This window comes from Heptranchias perlo, chromosome 45 (assembly GCF_035084215.1).
Source record: "Heptranchias perlo isolate sHepPer1 chromosome 45, sHepPer1.hap1, whole genome shotgun sequence".
Taxonomy (NCBI): Eukaryota; Metazoa; Chordata; class Chondrichthyes; order Hexanchiformes; family Hexanchidae; genus Heptranchias; species Heptranchias perlo.
In genome coordinates, this window is record NC_090369.1 from 1,183,500 (window position 1) to 1,204,376 (window position 20,877).

The window sequence follows — 20,877 nt, forward strand, 5'->3', positions numbered from 1 at the left end:
AGGCGCTGGGTAAATGGGAGTTACTGTAGCCCAGGACGTTCACGTGCCTCTTTCTTTTCCCCCCCCGCACCCCTTGCAGAATGACTGAGATAGTCACCAAAGTTTCCAAGAAGAAAATCGGCAAGCACGTGAAGGCGCTGGTCTTCGAGCTGTGCTGCAACGACGAGAACGATGAGGACGTGGAGGTGCCCTACGTTCGATACACAATCCGTTGAGCGAGGATTTTGAGGGGGGGGGTGGGGGTCGGGGAGCAGTGTGGTGCACATGGGCGTCGGGCCAACGGCAAGCATGACAGTTGTAGTGCAGCTGGACTCTTTGACACCCACCTTTAACTGGGAACGAGCTCCAAAAAAACATGACCTGACTTTAAAAAAAAAAAAAAAAATTCCTGCCTTTTTACTGTTAAACGGGGAGGGGTGTTTAATAAATCCCCCCCCCCATTCCCCCTCCCCTTTCAGCTGTGAGCATGCTCGGTCACTTTGGTCTTCAGATGCAGATCAGTGAGAACCCCTTACTCTGCTCCACAAGTTTCCACTGCTTTTTTTTTGTTAATTTAACTGTTACAGGTCCTGTGCCGGGAGTAACCATTTGTACGTTTACCGTAAGTCGCTGGGCGTGTACATCCTGTGGGCATTGTGTTTCGAACCGGCCTGGGCCGCGCCCTCTCCACTTAGTTTTCCCCGATCTAATAAGTAGATGCGTGACAAAACCAGAGAGCCTCGAATGGGTCCATTTTAAAGTTCCATTGTGCGCACAAGAGTCTGCTTTTATTTAACTCGCCCTTAGTAAGCACTGACTGCATACAAAACCAAGGACCCCCCTTGCTGTATTGTTACCATAGCGATGTAGTAGTGTATTGGCTGTACTTTTCCACGTGAGGTTTGCTGGTGCGGAGAAAGGGGGAGGGAAAAGGGGGGAAGGACTGTCCTGTGTATCGGAAAGGATCAGTTAATCGTGTGCATATTTTTTGTTTAGTGTATGACTGTATAGGCCCCCTGCTCCCTTTTTTTTCTCCTTGGCTCACACTGGTGTGTGTGAGAGTGTGTGTGCACACCCCAGACGGACCCAGTGTTTAGAGGGAATATGTGTGAACAAGACTTCAGTGGGATGTTATAAAGGCCAAGGGAAAAATCTTTATATTCTTTGAGGCTGGTTTAAAAAAAAGTTTTAAAAAAAAATACACAAATTCTTGAGGACGCACTTAGTCTGTGGCTGGTATAAAATAAAATGGAGTTTAGCTGACTTGTCTTGTTGTTACTGTAACACTCAATCCCTCTCTGTGTGCTTTTGAGGTCAGTCTCACTGATCTCCACTGTGTGACGTTATTCAGAATGAAGCCTAGGTGCTGCTCTCCTGTCCGCCTATTCACCAGTCCTCGACGGCCGTGCGCTTTCCGAAATAAGGTGTGAGTGGATTGCGATCAGGAGCAGGGACCCTGTCTCCAATTTCCCCCCCCCCCCCCCCCCCCCTCGAGCACGGGCAACCGTCGTATCGCCTCGTCCGGGAGAGTGCTGCCTCAGTGCAGACTGGGGCGGGCGAGTGAGCCAGGACCATACTGGGGTGTGGTTCTATCGCGGTTTGTAATTGAGCTGGTACCTGATATTTTAAAATTCTGACCTTTTTTTCTTGGTGTTTGTAACATTGAGTGGATGTTAACTCCCCTCATTAAATAAAAAAAAGTGCTCTTTCATTTTTGCCTTTCTGTACTGGAAGGTGTTGGGTAGCTGGTACAAAAGCTCCAGCAGGTGTGTAATAGATCACACGAACGAACGCGCACGCACACACACACACACACACACACACACACACGTAAGTGTACAGGCGCCCACCCCTCCCACCATGATCGTCTTAATTCAGGTCAGTTCTCCAGCAGCTGACGTGGAGTTAAATGGAGTCTATTCTTGGCGCAATGGTGGGTTTCGGGTGGCACTTTGTCTAACTCCGACCTCTGCTGCAGGCCCTAATGGGTCTGCGACCACATTATTAGTGGACTGGGCAGAGACAGGTGACAGCTGGGGTAATGAGGCTGTCTCTCCAATCTTGGATTCTATTTATAAACACAACATTCCCGTGATAGATTTTTGTTTAAGCAAGGGTATTAAGGGTTAGGGAGCCAATCCAGATCAGCCGCGACCTGATTGAATGGCGGAACAGGTTTGCGGAAATGAATGACTTCCTCCTGTTGCTATGTTTCTTACTCCTCCTTCCTCCCCCACGCACTCCTCAGATTCTCTCTCCCGAGGGTGCAGTCCTGGAGGGCTGCGTGTGTCATGCATCATGGCCAAGTGGGCGTTTTGCCGTGACATACGGCAGTGCAGGTTGTTCAGCTGGTGTGGGCAGGATTCTCAGCTGAATCCTGGCTTCTCGCAGCCTGTAACCGCAGATTGCTGTTCCTTTTTTTGCTCGGTCTTTCCCCAGCACGAGCCCGTTGTAGTGGCCCCTTGTACAGTTATATTGCTTGGCAGCTGGCAATGGGACAGGAAATGCAAGGTGGTTTATTATTAAGGAATAGTAACAGTGAGGACTCATGGCCTATAATTGTTACAGTTGGTAATAACGCTGCCTGCTATGAGAATGAGCTGGATCGACCAGCAGACTCCTAGGGACCATCCCCATTAGGTGGCCTTTGCTCAGTTGCTACCACCCCCGTTTCTTAGGCAGAAGGTTGTGGGTTCAGGTCCCACTCCAGAGCCTTGAGCGTGTAATCTCGGTTGACGCTCCAGTGCAGAGGGAGCCTCCGCTGCACCGTGCAAGGTGCTGTCTTTCGTCCTTCGCTTTCAGGTTGGACGTGGAAGATCCCACGGCGCTACTTGAAGAGCAGGGAAGTCTGCTGCGCCGTCCCTGGCCAACATTTATCAACCAACGTCGTTTAAAATACGTTTCTGGTCGTTCTCATTGCTGCCTGTGGGATCTTGCTTTGTCCAAATAAGCCGCCACATTGTAACTGCTTATGGGCACTTCATGGCTGTGCAGTGCTTTAGGACATCTGGAGGTCAGGAAAGGGGCTATATAAATGCAATTCTTCTGAATTTATCTTCATTTATTATGTACCTGAGGTTACCTTTGGGGTGTAGGTAGGTATGTATGTACACGATAAGGATCGTATCCAGCTCGATGGTGATCCACACGGTTAAACACTGGCTACACATGAAGAAATGCTGCTTGAGTGACACACTGGCTCCCTGTGGGACCCTCTGCTGGGGTCAGCCGGCACTAGTTCAGGCAATGCACGATTCTATGCCGGGGAGGAATGAGCAGAAGAATCACTGATGTTCCTTTTCCACCGGGGTGCGTTTTTATTTTTTAAAAAAAGAAATGACCGATAAACCAAAAGTGGAAAAGAAACAAAGCGAAAGAGGGCGGATGCTGAAAGGTGGGAGGGAGGCCGGCCGGCCAGGAGAGCATTGGGCGACATAAGAAATAGGAGCAGGAGTAGGCCAATCGGCCCCTCGAGCCTGCTCCGCCATTCAATAAGATCGGGGCTAGTCTGGTCTGGAGGGGACGAAGGGTAAGATTGTTCCAGGAACTGTGGAAAGATAAAATCCCACATCAGTCCAGAGTTTGGCAGCTTGCTGCACCTCCTTTGAACTTCCATTGAGAGCTTTGGACCATCGGATCTAGCCCGAGGGCTGCAGCTCGCTGAAGATTTGCAGACACTTGCTGTGTTGTAAAGTCCATTTCTCTTTTAAGATCTGTTCCGCCGAATAACACGGGACTTTCTCCCCGCCTATGTGTCTTACCCAAACCCGCAACCCTTTCCACAAATCAATTTTCTGCCGGCGCGCCCCCTTTAAGAGGCCAATTCCTGTCGGCGAACCTTCCCCTTTAAGGGAAGGAGCCGGGGGGGGGTGGCGGGTGGCGGGGCCGGCCTCTCCCCCCTCCCCTTTAAGAGGCCATTTCCTGTCGGCGAACCTTCCCCTTTAAGGGAAGGAGCCGGGGGGGGGGGGTGGCGGGGCCGGCCTCTCCCCCCCTCCCCTTTAAGAGGCCATTTCCCGTCGGCATACCTTCCCCTTTAAGGCGCGCCCGCCGCTCCCCCGGAAGCGCCGCTGCTTCCGCGTTGGGTGTTTGAGCTCGGCGAGAAACATGTCGCATCAGACGGGCATCGCAGGTAAGGGCGGCCGGGGCCCCTAAAGCACCCTCTCTCCCCCCCCCCCCCCCACCCTCACCTTAACCCCCCCTCCCTCCTTGTGCTGTAATCGCTGGGGACGAAGCTCCCCCCACCCCCGAAGGCGACGTGTGGGCACCGCACTCCCTTTCCGGCAGGGAGCCGGAGCCCTGGCTCATCCTCACCCCCCCCCCCCACCCTCTCCCCTCCCTCCAGTACCAGCCCTTGGCTCAGTGGGTGGCTCTCTCCTCCTTTAAGACGCTCCTTAAAAACCCACCTGTCCTAATACCTCCTTCTCAGAATGATACAGCACAGAAGGAGGCCATTCGGCCCATCCTGCCTGTGCTAGCTCTTTGAAAGAAAGCTATCCCAATTAGTCTCACTCCCATTCCCCCTTTCCCGCCCCCCCCCCCCCAACCTTTCCTTGCTCTTTCCCCACAGCCCTGCAGATTTCCCTTCCCCCACCCCCCCACCTTTTTCAAATATTTATCCAGTTCCCCCTTTTGGAAGTTATTAATTGAATTTGCTTCTCCCGCCCTGTCAGGCAGTGCATTCCAGATCCCAACGCTCGAGAGGCTCGGTGTCTGATTACACTCCCGTGAAGCAAGTTGGGATGTTTTTTTTTTTCCCTATGCTGAAGGCGCTGTCTGAATGCAAGCTGTTGAGCGTGGGTCTGGCCAGTGTTTGTTCCGTTGCACAGGAATGAGCGCGAGGGTAGCTGGCAGGCAGCGGTGTGTCCTTCTGTTCAGGATTTATATTTTACTGCAGCAGGACAGAAGAAGAGGAGGGGAAATGGAGAAGCAGCGTTTAGGTGACACGGGCTTGGATTTGGACAGTTTGTAGATTGACGGAGGATTCGAGCAGACTGAGGGTGCGGAGAGGAGGGAGAGCGTGGTGGGGGGGGGTTGTTCTGTGGGATTGGCTGTTCCTATCGTTTTTGCGAGGTTACTCCAGGATTTCTGTAGAACTGCCTGACCTTACGACAGTGATGTAAGTTGGGCCCCTGGGAGACTTGGCTAAAACAATATTCCTAACAAGTCGTGTTGTGGCACTAAATTTTAATAATAGGGAGATGAGGCTGATTGAAGGCCTTGGGATTCAAATTACAGCCTGCTGACCTTATCCACTGCTGCAGAACCACTGCATGTTACATTGGCTCGTTTACTGCTGTTTGGGTTGGGAGGGTGAGATAGTAGATAATGTAATGAAAGAGCTATCACCGGGGCGCAGTGTGTAAATCCCTGGTACGGTGCTGAGGTTCCGTACCCGGTATATGCTGAGTTAGCTGATCTCAGTTAGGCTGGGTGGGGGTGGGAATGCTACGAATGGCCTCGGTGTCCCTGGGTCAGAGGGGAGAGATGGGCCCGGGTTCCTGCTGCAGGTCTGCGTGCCCCTGTGACCCCTTGCTGGAAAGCTGCGAATGGTTAGCGAGGGTAGGATCAGGCTCGGAGCAGCCTCAGTGTTGCCTGCTGAGGCTGACCCACTTGAGAATTTGCTGCTTGCATGAGGTAGTGGGAGGATGGGCAGTGCCCACGGAACCCGTTACCACCCTTCCCCCGGGTGAGAGTCAGCGCCCTTAGCAGAGGGAGGGGAGCAAGTGCCGTTACACGGCTGTCTGTTTAATGGGTGTAAATATTTCTCTCCGCTCATTTAGTGAGCGGCTGGTGAAGTTTGTGCTGGAAAGGAGCGTCAGTAATTGGCCAAATTGGGTAGTTAACGTTGCGTGATCTTTGCTTCCTTATAAAGTGAAGTTTTCCAGGACAGCCTCAGACCGGCATCACGGTTGATGGGCAATGCGTTGAGGGGCCAGCTGTCTCACACCAGGAGAGGAAGCCTTGTTTAATGCAGAATTTTTAACTGATTGTGTGCTGGAGAGCTTCAATCTCAAATTTTATTTTCAAAAAAACGTTTCTCCTGTCTTGCTGGGTACAGTTCCCTGCCCAAATAGCCAGTCACCATCTCTGGGCCTTGATGGTGAGTGCAGGCAGGCCTGATCCTGCCCTTTTCCAGTGGGGCCCACTGGATACCAACCAGGGACAGGGACCAATCCTGGGCGATTTGCTCACTCCCACGCAGGTCCGATTGTACCTTGCTGAACTTGGCTAATTCAGCATAGACTGAGGATCGCAGGAGGCCTTCAGAAGAGAGGCGAGCCAGCCCGTGTCCGCACTATACAGTGTGCTGCGTAGAATCCATGCGTGGTGTGTCCTGTATGTGGGGTGAGGGGGGGAACAGGTCCATTTCGGGGAAGTGAATGGTTCCCATTTGGGTGAGTTCCTGATCTCGGCTGTGCTGTGATGATGCGCTGAGTGAAGGCACTAAACCTCCCACCACCAGAGGAAAGACAGAGTGTCCAAACTGCAGTGACGGCAGAGGGTCCCAGCCTGTCCCTCCCAGCTGTGGGGTGCAGCACAGTGGGAATAAAAATACTATTTAGAAAGGAACAGTAAACCAAAGTAGGGACAGAAGTCACTTTGCAAAGTTTCCATTGCTTCGTTAAGTCAGGAAAATGTGGTTTAATTTGGCCTTTACATTTCATTTGATTGAGAGTGATGTCCTCGAGCACTGGTATTTCCTGTGGGATCCCTATTGCTTGCTTGGTTGTGCAGTTCTTGTTTTCTAATCGCTCCATGGCCTCCCCTCCCCCCCCCCCCCCCTCCCTATCTCTGTAACCTCCTCCAGCCCTTGAACCCTCCCAGATCTCTGCGCTCCTCCAGTTCTGGCCTCTTGCGCATCCCCCGATTTCCATCGCTCCACCATTGGCGGCCGTGCCTTCAGCTGCCTCGGCCCTAAGCTCTGGAATTCCCTCCCTAAACCTCTCCGCCTCTCTCTCCTTCTTTCAGACGCTCCTTAAAACCTCCCTCTTTGACCAAGCTTTTGGTCACCTGTCCTAATATCTCCTTATGTGGCTCGGGACGTTTCACTCCATTAAAGGCACTGTATAAATGCAGGTGGTTGTTATGTATCTGTTCCCGGATGGTTACATTTATCTTTGTTTGAGGTTCCCTCCTTGCGTGGTCCGTCAAATCCAAAGTATGAAAGAATACACAGTTGAGTAAGATTATTGTGTTTTAACTAAATTCTTTATTAAAAGCAAAATAGAAACAAGTCATAAAAACTAGTTGAAGGCAGAAATTAAGATTTGTTCTGGCTTAAACTGGAGAACGCAGAGCTAGATCAAAACTAGCAGTAAATTTCTTCCAAAAGCAATTCATCAATTGAGACTAAGATTTGAGGTCCCTGGAATGAGAGTCAAATGAAAACTATTTTACGATTAAAACAACACTTGAGTGAGTGGACGATCTGTATCGCAGAGAGTGTTGGTGCTTGAACAGCCAGGAGACTTGTTTAAAATAGTTTTATGTTCAAGGTAGAGGGGTGTGGTATGAACTTTCAGGTCAGTATTGTGTGTAAACCAGACTTTCTGGAAAATGGTTCCCCTTTTCTCCTGAATGGGTTCTTGAGTTATTGCAGAGCAATGGAGTGATACTGAAACTGTTACTTCCCTCTGACCAGGGTCTGGGTTGGGGAATGTGTCTGTGGGTCACCCGCTCTCCTACTGAAGGTCCTTGGTGAGCTTCCCCCAAATGGCACCCCCTTCACTGGCCAGGAAATGGCGACTGCAGCATTTCAGTGCAGTGCATGGGTCTCACTGCACCGGTGGCTACTTAATGGTGGGGAGCACGGTCCGAATGGAACCGTTTTCAGCGACAGGAAGAAGACCCAGACAGACGCAGACGTCAGATAGTCGTGGGTTCAAGTCTCCACTCCAGAGACGTCAGCCCATAATTCAGGTCAACGTTCCCAGTGCAGTGCTGAGGGAGCGCCGCGCTGTCGGAGGGCCAGTGCTGAGGGAGCGCCGCACTGTCGGAGGGCCAGTGCTGAGGGAGCGCCGCGCTGTCGGAGGGCCAGTGCTGAGGGAGCGCCGCACTGTCGGAGGGCCAGTACTGAGGGAGCGCCGCACTGTCGGAGGGCCGGTACTGAGGGAGCGCCGCACTGTCGGAGGGCCAGTACTGAGGGAGCGCCGCACTGTCGGAGGGTCGGTACTGAGGGAGCGCCGCACTGTCGGAGGGCCAGTGCTGAGGGAGCGCCGCACTGTCGGAGGGCCAGTGCTGAGGGAGCGCCGCACTGTCGGAGGGTCAGTGCTGAGGGAGCGCCGCACTGTCGGAGGGCCGGTACTGAGGGTGCGCCGCACTGTCGGAGGGCCGGTACTGAGGGAGCGCCGCACTGTCGGAGGGTCGGTACTGAGGGAGCGCCGCACTGTCGGAGGGCCAGTACTGAGGGTGTGCCGCACTGTCGGAGGGGCCGTCTTTCGGATGAGGCGCTAAATCGCATCAAAGATCCTACGGCATTATTTCGAGGAAGAGCAGGGGGAGTTCTCCCCGGTGTCCTGGGGCCAACATTTATCCCTCAACCATCATCATTAAAAGCAGATGATCTGGTCATTATCACATTGCTGTTTGTGGGATCTTGCTGAGCGCAAATTGGCTGCTGCATTTCCTACATTACAACAGTGACCACACGTCAAAAAGTACTTTGTTGTCTGTAAAGCACTTTGGGACGTGAGGTCCTGAGGTGGTGAAAGGTGCTGGAGAAATACAAGCCCTTCCTTTCAACCCTTTCTCTCACCATAGACACATCACATTTTCTCTCGATACCATTTATATCGCTCACTTCCCTGCTAACTAATGCCACAACTTGATTACCTTTTTGATCAAAGAGTTCTGCCTGACTCCTTGCTAATTTGTAACTCGTGTTACTGGTATTTGAACATTCACCAGAGAGACCAATTTGCCAGGATCGTTTTTTTTGTCCATTTTCCCTCATAATCTTGAGCTGCAGTTAGGTCACCCTGAAGGCATCACTTCTCTATCTTCCTTAACTCTCCCTTGTAACGTGATACCTGGGATCATTATTAAGCACAACAGAGAACCTCTCTGAGCTGACGTGTGATTTTCCTCCCCCCTCCCCGAGCTGGCGTGTAATTCTCCCCCCCCTCTCTGATGTCATGTATCTTTTCAACTTTTGCAGCATCACAAGAATTGCAGCAGTTCTTCTCCAGAGCGAAGGACGGTTCGGTCCGACTGATCCAGGTTATCATCGACAATGGTACTGGTGCCCCCTACGTGCTCCCTCTGTCTGTTGGATCCGTTCCCACCTATTTAAATATTCATTTGTTTTATCCCCTGGTGCCTCAGTGGGTGAGTGCCCTGCCTGGTGTCATACTGAGCCACACAGACCAGGAAGGGCTCGGGTCCCCACCCCGAGTCTGAGCTGAAGTTAGCTGATCCCAGCCTGAGTGGGGTCAGGGCTACAATTAGGTTAGTTAGGGAGGGAATTCAGCCAGGGCCGGGCCCCGCCCCCGCCCGATTACTATCCAGTAGCTGGTGTGTTTGCGAGAGAGACCAGTCTGGGCTGTGATGCCCCTGTTATCGAATAGCCTGCCAACGCTCACATGGGAAGAATAGCAAGATACCGGAGGGCTGCTGCTATTTCTGGACTGCGATGGCTCTCTTCCCCTAGCTATCAGAATAAACCCACACACTCCGTCCAGAGTGAGCTGGAGTGAATCAGCTGCTACCAGGAGTCTTGTGTAGTTGTGACTGTGGGATGAAGTTGGCAGAGGCTCACATTGCATGTAAGAGAGGAGAGGTGCAGGCGAGGGAGGCGGGTGGAGCTGCAGGTACTGGAGGATGCTTGTCTCTGTTATAGAAGATTATTCCAATGAAATATTCATTCATACACATTTTAGGTTACTGGGTCATTAAGATAAGATAGTAATAAATCCACTAGGGAATTCAGGAGAAACCTCTTTACCCAGAGAGTGGTGAGAATGTGGATCTCGCTCCCACAGGTTGAGGGGAATATCGTAGATCAACACATGAGGGAGAGAGGAATAGAAGGATATGCTGATGGGGTGAGATGAAGTAGGGAGGGAGGAGGCTCGAGTGGAGCATAAACACCAGCATGGACCAGTTGGGCCGAATGGCCTGTTCCTGTGCTGTACATTCCATGCTTTAAAGCAGATCCTTTTATACCGGAGATGTGATTCCAGTTTAGCCCAGACACGGAGCAGGACAAGAGCTCCTTTGCCACTTGGCCTGTATCTGAGGGAGGTAGAAAGCCGTGGGCTTGTGTCGGTGAGGTGCAGGGGCAGGGCGTGTTTGTGTGACAGTCTGATGGTGGCTTTTCTCCTCTTGTTTCCAGAGCACCTTGCCCTGGGCGAGCACCGGGAGCCAGGGAAGACGTGGGACAAAGATTACGACGAGCTGGTCCTTCCACTGCTCCAGGAGGTGCAGCCCTGCTACATCCTGTACTGCCTCGATAGCCAGAATGCACAGGGATACGAGTGGATCTTCATCTCCTGGTCACCTGAATGCTCGCTTGTAAGATCTGATCCTGCGGGGAGGGAGAGATGAAACTATCTTCACAGCAATATCCTGCGGGGCTGTGGAGTGGGGGTGGGGGGGGAAGGATAAGGGTTGGAGATATAATTTTGAAAGAGCTATCTATCCAATTAGACCCATCCCCCCCCTGCTTTTTCCCCTTAGCCCTGCAAATTTTTCCCCTTCCAGTATTTATCCAATTCCCTTTTGAAAGTTATTATTGAATCTGCTTCCACCGCCCTTTCAGGCAGCGAATTCCAGATCAGAACGGGAAAAAAAAAATTCTCCTCCTCCTCTCCCCTCCGGTTCTTTTTCCGATTATCTGAAATTTGTGTTCTCTGGTTTCGGACCCTCCTGCCAGTGAAAACTCAGTCTTGCTGCGCCATTGCGACAAATTCTGGTTAGATACACAACCACGGAGTGCGAGGGAGAATGGGAAGGTGACTCGGTCCCTTGCCTGAACCGACGCAGCACCTGGTGACGTCTGGCAGAGGCATGGTTGTGTGGCCAGACACTGGATTGGTGGGGAGGGAGGGGAGGGGAGCAGGACAAGATGGAGAATGGGGGAAGTAAATTATAAACGGTACTGTCATGCCTGAGCTTGAGGCACTGTGGAGTGAGCAGATGATGGGTCAGGCCAATAATCCAGGTGCTGCTCAGAGATACTGAGCGGAGATCTGCTGTTTCCTTGCAAGGGGAGAGAGAGGGATATATTGTATATTGGGCTGTGTTACAGCGACAGTGCTGGAAGCTGGTTGGCTTTTAACTGTGGATGCTGTCCGAAGAGAGGAAGAAGTACCTTTTTAAAAGAGAGTCGAGCTTCCTGGGTGGATCCACTGCCCTGTGTGGTGCTGTGCCAGACAGATCAGGCGGGTCCCAGGTCTGTGCTGAGTTAGCTGGTTTGGAGCAATTGGATTCAGCGCCCCTGGGTTAGAGCCAGGGTTCCTGCTCGTGACCACTGCCCAGTGAACTCCTGCAGCATGGTGTGTTGTGCGTGTGCACCAGGTGAGGACAGGGTTACGCCCAGATTCGATGCCCCCTGCCCATTGTAGAGTAGACCGCTGCTCGTACGTGAATCATAGCCACCTGGGTGTTCAGCATGAGTCGAATTGTAATGCTCTGGTCAGACCCCATCTGGAGATACTGGGTTCAGTTCTGGGCACCGCACCTCAGGAAGGATCGATTGGCCTTGGAGGGGGTGCAGCGCAGATTCACCAGAATGATACCGGGGCTAAAGGGGTTAAATTCCGAGGACAGGTTGCACAGACCGGGCTTGTATTCCCTCAAGTGTGGAAGATTAAGGGGTGATCTAATCGAGGGGTTTAAGATGATTAAAGGATTTGATAGGGTCGATAGAGAGAAACTATTTCCTCTGGTGGGGGGAGTCCAGAACAAGGGGGCAGAACCTTAAAATTAGAGCCAGGCCGTTCAGGGGTGATGTCGGGAAGCATTTCTTCACACAAAGGGGAGTGGGAATATGGAACTCTCTTTTCCCCCCTCCCCTCAAAAAGCTGTTGGTGCTGGGGGTCAATTGGAGCTGAAAAGACGGAGATTGATTGATTTTTGCTAGATCTATCTGATCTGATCGATTTTTGTTGGGCAAGTGTATTAAGGGTTACGGGACCAATGCGGGTAGATGGAGTTAAGATACGGATCAGCCGTAATCTAATTGAATGGCAGAACAGGCTCGAGGGGCTGAATGGCCTCCCCCTGTTCCTACCAGCAGGAGTTGGCAGCTTGAGGAGAGGAGCAGGGAGGTCATTGCTGTGTGCTTTTGGAGTATGAGGTGGTTTCTCTAGCTGTGCATTTTGTGATGCTGGTTGAATTCTGTCCCTGCTGTTGTTTTTAGATTCGACAGAAGATGCTCTATGCAGCGACCAGGGCCACGCTGAAGAAGGAGTTTGGCGGCGGACACATCAAGGATGAGATATTTGCCACTCAGCTGGTACGGTGCGGTTTTTTTGAGGTTCCGTTTCCTCTGATCTGTTGGGCGCGGATACGCGCACGAGTCGATCCGTCCCACCGGGTCAGAGAGGTGACTGTTTCCTGTGAACTGCCCTCCCTGGCAATGGAGCAAGGTTTCTCATCCTTCTCTGAAACTCTCTGTTGCAGGAAGATATCACTCTGAGCGGCTACCGAAAGTATCTCGCCTCACACGCAGCACCTGCCCCCCTGACTGCTGCCGAACAGGAGCTGCATCAGCTGAAGATCAGCGAGGTAAAGAGTGGCTCTCGCTGCGCTCTGGTCGGCGGGTCCTGATGGCACTCGTGGTTGGCCGTACCGCATACAGACTGTAGGGGGATTGCGTAGAATTTACAGCACAGAAACAGGCCATTCGGCCCAACTGGTCTGTGCCGGTGTTTATGCTCCACACGAGCCTCCTCCCTCCCTACTCCATCTCACTCTATCACCAAATCCTTCTATTCCTTTCTCCCTCATGTGTTTATCCAGCTTCCCCTTAAATCCATCTGTTATTCCCCTCAACCACTCCCTGTGGGAGTGAGTTCCACATTCTCACCACTCTCTGGGTAAAGAAGTTTCTCCTGAATTCCCTATTGGATTTATTACTGACTGTCTTATATTTATAGCCCCTAGTTTTGGTCTCCCCCACAAGTCACCGATGGGCACCAAAGTGTTAAGTCATTTTTCCGTTTAAGAATACGAGGATCCCCCCCATAACACTCAGTTGTGAAATACACCATCTGTGGCTGCACTGAGCCACACAGACCAAGAAGGTCCCATTCCTGGTCAGTGTTGAGTTAGCTGCCCTCAGCCAGGGTGGGCAATTGAGGGTGCTACAGTAGGGAGGGGGCCGGGGTTCCCACACCTGATCGATGCTGGAAGATGGATGTTGGGTTTGGATAGGGTTGGGCTCGGTGATGCCCTCTTCAGTCGAACAGTCACTATCTAGGCCCATACGGGGAGAGCTGGGCGAGGTACCGCAGTGTGTGTGTCTGGCACTTTCAGGAGAGATGGGGAGGAGACAGGCACCGCAAATCTCTGCGTGTCACCAGTACTAATTGAATAGCAAGTGAACGTCAGGTGCTGTCTGACTTCTAAGGCTGTCGGTGACTCTTGCTGTATCTGTGAAGCCTCTCTCCTCATGAGTTACAACCACATTGCTCCTGAACGGAGAGTCTGTGTTCCGCTCTCCATCCCTGGACCTTTTTTCACTGCTTTGTGTGCTGTTTTTCTTTCCCCCCTTTCTGATGTAGTTTCAGTGCATTGTGGAGTTTTACTTGGAGCTGGTGTACTTGGTCACGGCCTTGGCCAGCTCCCGTGGGCGGCAGCAGGCGCACCGCGCTCTGGATCTCCCGGGACCTGATGGTGCGGTGCTTGTTGTAATGGGCCAGGTGGGAAGCCTCACCCACCCTGCGCTCGAAAATATTGTTCACAAAGGAGCTTATGACGCTTATGGCCTTGGAGGAGATGCTGGTGTCCAGGGTGAACCTGCTTCATCACTTTGTAGATGGAGTAACTCTCCTCCTTCCACCATCTCCTCCTTTTACTGCCCTTTGGCGTTTTATTCACTGTTTTCTTGGCGCCCTTCTTGGGAGCTGTTTTCTTCTTTGGCGTTTTCAAACTCAACACTGTGAGTAGTAAACATTCCTTGTTGTTTTATAGTCTGACAGTGACAGCAGTGACGTGTGCTGTCTGTGCTGCTTCTATGGGTCACAGGAGGAGTCTCTGTGCAGCTCGGTAGGTTGTCCAGGCGAGGGACTGCAGAACCTCTCCTGTGCATGCCTGTGTGTTTGTGCTGTGAAACGATTGTATGCGTGTGTGAGTCACGAGTTTCTTATTTACTCCCTTCCTTTCCTGACTCTCGCTGGGGTACGTACGGGCACCAGGTACCCTCTGGTACCTCGCCCAAGGGGCTGTTCGTCATGTGAGGGCACAGACACTGAATATTCAACCATGGGAGCATCACAGCCAAGCCCAATCCTGACCCCTACCGACTCCCACACATACGCACTATCCGGCCGGAGGTGATCAGGAGCGGGAGCCCCCGGCTTTTCCCTCTCGTGACCCAGGGGCACTGAGGCCAATGGTAGCATCCCAGGGCTGAGATCAGCTAACGCGACACAGACTGGGAATGGGACCTGGGACACTCCTGGTCTGAATGTAGAAAACCGAGGTGGAAGGACAATAAGTCTAATTGGTATAGAACACTCAGATATACTGTCATTAGTGCCCTTGGGTGGATGATTTTGTAACAGGAATAAGGATGTTCTTTCAAAAGACTAAAAAATGCCCCTTTAAGGGGGTGGAGTGTGCTTCCTACGTGTCTAATTCTTGCTGCTCTTGTGTTTTATGCCCAGTTACAAAAAGGGATTCTCTTTATTCTCTTAGATAAATACAGAGGTTCACGTTGACACCAAGCAGCCGACTCTACAGGGCATTGCGTTCCCGGTCGAGGAGAATGCTCTGCAGGCTCTGCGCCAACTGCAACAGAAGAAAGTCAACTACGTTCAACTGGTATGTGACCCAACAGCGCTCGTCTCTGGCCCGCTAAAGGCCTGCTGCGGCAGTCCGCTCGCGAGTGGCAAAGGGGCGTTCCTATTTTTCCCCCACCCCCCAATTCCCATGCCTGACGGGTGTTGCTCTCCCTTGGGTTCTTTCCAGCTCCTTCCCTCTCCACAGCCCTTGAGTGTACCGAGGACAGACACAGGTTGAGACCGTGTGTGGTGCCATGTCCAGCACCATCCTTTCCTCTCCTTCCTCCCCACCAAAACATTGCTTCAAAAACACTGGGTGATGCAGTTGTTTATTGACATTGGCCTTTCAGCTCTTGGACCTGGTTTGAATCAGGCCAGGGCGCATGAGATGGCAAGTCCACTCTTTTCGCTGGCTGCAAGGGGCCTATTGAAATTAGTTTCAAAGAGAGAGAGGTGGTACATACGACAGAGAGAAGGCAGAGGAAGCCGCGGAGATAAAGAGTGAGGAAAAGGAAGAGACCACAACGAGAGGAAAAAGAAAGAAAAAAACAAATTCTTGCATTCGTATAGCACCTTTCACGACCTCAGGACGTCCCAAAGTGCTTTAGAGCCAATGAAGTACTTTCGAAGTGTGGTCACTGTTGTAATGTAGGAAACGCGGCAGCCAATTTGCGCACAGCAAGATCCCACAAACAGTAATGTGATAAATGACCAGATCATCTGTTTTAGTGATGCTGGTTGAGGGATAAATATTGCCCAGGAAGAATTTTCCACTCCCCCCCCCCCCCCCCCCCCAAATTCCCCATCTTCAAATAGTGGCCCTTTTACGTCCACCCCAGAGGGCAGACGGGGCCTCAGTTTAACGTCTTATCCGAAAGACGGCACCTCCAACAGTGCAGCGCTGCACTGGGAGTGTCAGCCTGGATTTTGTGATTGAGTTCCTGGGGTGGGACGTGAAACCATGACCTTCTGACTCAGAGGTGAGATGCTACCACTGAGCCATAGTGAGAACCACACAGAGAAAGAGGCAAAACAGAAATCAGTCAGAGCAAGCCAGAAAGAACAAAAGGGCAACAAGCAAGGGGAGAGTGTCAGAAAGAGAGAAACCATTTCTTCCTCCGTGAGCAATGTAATTGGAGACCGACTAATTAAACATAACATTCATAAACAGTATTAATCTGATGCTCTGGAGCTTTATCATATTCATCACAGACGAGGTTCTGTGCTCTGCACTGGTTCTTTCAGCAAATGGCACCATAGTTCTTTTACACATGGAGAAAGGGAACTGAATCTCCCTATGAAAGGTCCTTCCTTTTCCCCTCCCTCATTGTAAATGATCCCCCATGTTCCTTAACTCTCCCTGGACTCGCTGCCTAGAACTGCTCCGGGAACGTGTCCTCTGCCTGCCAGGAGAGGTGGGTACAACCTAGGCAGGACATTTCCCGTTGGGTTTACCTCCCCTCTCCGCCCCTCCTCCTGAGTCGCTGTAGCTCCCCTTCCAGTGCATTCCCACCACCAGTAACTATTTTTCTTCACGATTATAGCTGTGAAAAGCTATCGGATCGTTGAGAACATCCTGGCTGAACTCCGTCCTCACCTGCCGCTCGTTTTCCCAGCAGGAGTTGCCGAAACGGTGATCAGGAGTGGGAACGCTGGCCGTTTCTTTTCCCCTCTCTGCCTGGAGCACTGAAAGTCTAGCTCCTCGCATGTCACCACGGCTTGAGATCAGCTAGCTTGCTGCCGATTGGGGACAGGGTCTGAGAGTTCCCTTCGCTACGTGGCTCGGTGCCACACTGGGCTGAGCCATCAGGGGACTTTGTGGTGTCTGTTTTAGTTGTCTGTCCCTTTTTTTTAATATTCTCTTCTCTCTTTCCATACGCAGAAATTGGATACAGAGGCTGAAGTGATTAGTCTCGTGCACACCCAGCCGACTGAGATTGCTGATCTTCCGAAGCGAGTGCCCTCTGATTTTCCGCGCTGGCACTTCTTCCTGTACAAGCATTCACATGAGGGGGAGCACCTGGAATCGTTAGGTGGGTGTATTAACGCAGTGTCACTAGTCTACATACAGCCGAACCTTCAAGGTGACTTGTTGGCAGTTTCAGGGAGTGGAAGCATCTGAAAGAGATGGCCATCCGTTTCATCATGGCATCCTGTACAAGCAAAGTGAATGATGTGTTTACAAATCGTGACTGGCAGGGAACCCATCATGCAGCTTTACATGGGATACAATGACCGTTTTAAAATCAATCTGTCTCCTGAAAAGGAGAAGGATAATGGGGAACCGGGTGGTGGTGTAAATTAGAGACCAGCCTTTCTGCTCTGGGACTTGGGTTGAATCCAGCCCAAACTGTTGGGATGAGGCTCTACTCTTGCTTTTTGATTCATTTTAATGTTGATTCACGGGGAGAGAATGCTTTCTACTACTGGATGGAGCTATGGAGCATCTAAACTGTGTGCTGTACCACACGTAGTGGGGACGTCTACAGCTCAATGGATCAATGTCGAGCCATGCTGACCAGGAGGGTCTCTGGGAGGCGGTGCTGAGCCTGCCCTCAGTTTAGGCTAGGGGAAATCAAGAGAAGGGGATTCAAAAACAATTAAATATTAAGTGTGCATCTATCTCCCTGAGGGAGAGGCAACAGGGTGCAGGAATCTTCCTGAAGGCGTCGACTCCTTGCAGGGGAGTAGTACCAGGGATGCTGACGCCATTTGTAGTTACCGTACTGCTGGCCACCGCACAACCAAGGATGGAACCTGGAACCTTTCTGTTCTGTGCGCCCCAGTCCTACACCATGCAATTCATGGACTCCCTGCACCAGCAGGGAGGGGAGCTTGATTTGATTTTTGTGTAGATGCGTTCAATTATACTATGTGCTATGCTGTTCCTTAGCGTGCGCTGCGTTGGCTGGAACTGAATGCTGTTCTCTCTCTTGGCAGTCTTCATCTACTCCATGCCGGGGAATAACTGCACTATCAAGGAGCGTATGCTGTACTCCAGCTGCAAGGGGCCCTTTCTAAACTCTGTGGAGCAACAGCTGGGCTTGCAGATTGCGAGGAAGGTGAGCACATCATGTTGCACTGGTTTTAGAAATTGGGGATCTGTTAGCTCTGTGGTAAATTGCTGTCACCCCAAAGTAAATCTCTCCGATGTGGATAGATATACTTCTGATGACACCCTGGCCAGCAACCTTGGCCTTGCCGCCATTGGTGGGGTTGGGGAGCCAAGCTGAGCCTCTCCTTCCTGCATGTTCTGATCCAGCAAGGACACAAGTGGTGATTTGGTTCGGGGTGGGAAGGGGGTCGTAGGTCAGTGGAGCAAGACCACCAAATCTTCCTGAGACACTGTGCCTGCGGCCGACACAGATATAATGAGTGAAACTCTTCCCAATGTGCTTGCCCCCCAACCTCTCCAAACTCTGCTATCGTGAATAAGATCCAGAGGGTCACTAACAATGGAGACCTCGATCCCTGAAAATGTTCCATCTGCTGGGTTTAGCCATTTGGAAAATCCTCAGGAGGTTTTGAAAATTGGAAGTTCAGGGACTGAAAGTGCAGAGGCAGCTTCCTGCTTCTGTACGTTCCAGTTAAAGTCACTGGGTAGAGGTCAGAGGTGGGAACACCGGCTGAGTTTTCACTCCCTAACCTTGAAGCACTTATTGCCCAATTGTTTTCCCTCCTGCTGGCCCGGGTGAGATCACTCAACTCCGTGCAGACTGGCACTGAAGAATGAGGCCTTCCTTTTTGTCAGGGGTGTTTTCTTTGCTTTGCTCAGGTTGAGATTGACGATGGGGCGGAGCTGACTGCAGAGTTCTTGTACGATGAAGTCCACCCAAAACAACACACTTACCAGCCGGCCTTCAGTAAGCCGCCGGGGCCCACCAGGACACGCGGTGGCGCCAGACGCATGGTCAGGACGGCGGCAGATGGAAATGAAGGCGACAGCTAGGAGGCAGCACTCGAGTAAACCGGCGGGGGAAGGTGGAGGTACAGGACTCCAGAATTGTACCAGTGAGAAGGGAATGGACAATGACCCTTTTGGTTTCCTGCGTTACCGTACACCCTTTGTGCTGCGATTAATTATGTTACAGACTCGATCTGGAGTAATAGAAAAATAGGTTGGTGCGAACGTTTTTGTATCTAAAAGAGGGAAGTGCACCATCAGACCTTTCTTTAAATGAAAAATTAAAACAATCCAAATAAAATATAGAAATAGAACATCCATTCATATGTATGAAAGATCAAGCAAAGGACCTATCATAATGGTGACCCTGTGAATGGTGAATTTAGCTGGGATGGAAGTCACCTGCCACTTAGCCTGGGGTGGGGGAATTCTGATCAAGGAAGCTGATATGTTCAACAGCTCTGGATATCCTGGAAGAAGATCTAGAGCTAGAGCTAGAGCTAGAGCAGATCCCCTGGCGGGGAGAGAGGCAGAGCTGTCCTCCTCCTCTTCTTTCCCTTCCCCCCCCCCCCCCCCCCCAAAATTAAGGGGCCAACGTTCTGCACTATAGGAAAGAGATGGCTAGCCTGCTAGAGGGGAGAAGAAACTAAGGAGTTCCTTCCCAAAGGCTGGGATAGCGGGAAGGAGAAATATAGAATCCTTGTACCAGCCTCTGAAACCCTTATAAGCAATATGGGAAGAATGATGCCATCTTGCTGCTTATCAACATGCAAATGTTTTTTGTTTGAAGGACATCTGATTTGCTGGGGGTTGCGGAGGATGGTGCTACTAGTGTGCCGGAGTTACTGAGACTGACTGTATTAGATAGATGAGTCAGCAGTGATGCAGTCATTACCCTGGGAATATTTCTGTCTGAGCTGCGCACATTAATGCTGAGCTGCGCACATTAATGCTCTTGTGGCACATTTGTTGCTCTCTGATGTCATTGGTACTTGGTCCTTAAACACAAATATTCAACGAATTGAAGGGGGGAAATAAAGAGACAATAATGTTCATCCTAATTCATTCTGATTGGTTTTTAAACTGCCTCCCACGGGCACTGAGTGGTGCAGTGGGTTAGACACTGACGTTTGGGTTCAAATTCAGCTCCAATTGATGGGATGGAAGTGTCCCACATGAAATGTCAGTTTTTGGTGCAAAGCTGCCTCTGAAATAGAAATGTCCCACTAGTGCAATAGGGTGCAGCCTTCTTTCTGAGAGTGGAGCTGAGGTGTGTTGGTGGGACAACATGCTGAGAGATTTACTCTGCATTGGACCTGTGCTGTACCCGAGCACAAAACTCATCATATTTTTCTTTTGATAAACGGTTCTGATGGTGAGGTTCCCTCTTTACAAGCTGGTGGTGGGTTACTGTGTTGACCACTTAAACATTCAATTAAGAAAGTTTTAGCCACATTGAACAATGATTTTATACCTAGTAGTATTGCTAAATAAATCCTGCCTGTGTGTGCACGCCACTAACCCCACACATCACTATTGTGAAACAGCACAAGAATTCACGTGTCTCTTATTTCTTTTTTCCATTCAGTTGCTTTCTAGGTCTCCTTCTGATTCAGTGGGTAAATGCACCACCCACTGGTACTGACCCACACAGACCAGGAAGCCCTAGATTCCACCCCTGTCTTTTCTGAGCCAGAGAGTGGTAGGGGCACTATAATTGGCCTCAGTGCCGCTAGCTAATGGAGTAGCAAAGATTTCCACTCCTGGCCTCTAGCGGGTGACCCTTGCTGGAATTTGTATGTGTGACAATGTCAGGCTGCGATGCCCCAGACACTCGAATAGCCTATTGATGATGACGCAGTCACATAAGTGAAAATGAATCACGTTGGTCAGGTACTAGATGGCCAGCAACCATGGAACTATTCCCCAGTGGGAGTCCACACCTTCGGGAGAGGAGGAAAGCTTGCTGGACTAAATGTGTGCAGTTTACAACATCCATGAGTCACTGTTTATTTTTTATTCCATAACTGTGATTGTACTGTTGAA

At 51.1% G+C, this 20,877-nt stretch overlaps 2 protein-coding genes across 3 annotated transcripts in view; both read left to right on the forward strand.

Moving 5' to 3' along the window:
* Positions 1-1,690, forward strand: part of LOC137306778 (ubiquitin-like modifier-activating enzyme 1) — a 42,634-nt gene extending 40,944 nt beyond the window's left edge. Inside the window, exon 26 of the mRNA XM_067976154.1 lies at positions 80-1,690. Within this exon, the coding sequence (XP_067832255.1) occupies positions 80-215 (136 nt within the window). The 3' untranslated portion in view covers positions 216-1,690. The remainder of the gene's footprint in view (positions 1-79) is intronic.
* A 2,312-nt stretch (positions 1,691-4,002) lies between these two features.
* LOC137306779 (twinfilin-2-like) lies at positions 4,003-20,386 on the forward strand. Of its 2 annotated transcripts, none has more exons than XM_067976156.1 (9): positions 4,003-4,108; positions 9,137-9,214; positions 10,313-10,491; positions 12,341-12,436; positions 12,604-12,708; positions 14,842-14,967; positions 16,810-16,960; positions 17,868-17,989; positions 18,703-20,386. In XM_067976156.1, exons 1-9 carry the CDS (start codon positions 4,084-4,086, stop codon positions 18,874-18,876), a joined length of 1,056 nt encoding a protein of 351 aa, XP_067832257.1. In that variant the 5' UTR covers positions 4,003-4,083; the 3' UTR covers positions 18,877-20,386. The 2 variants fall into 2 exon arrangements, with proteins under 2 accessions (XP_067832257.1, XP_067832256.1); XM_067976155.1 differs by lacking the exon at positions 4,003-4,108 and adding an exon at positions 4,826-4,916.
* The last annotated feature ends 491 nt before the right edge of the window (positions 20,387-20,877 follow it).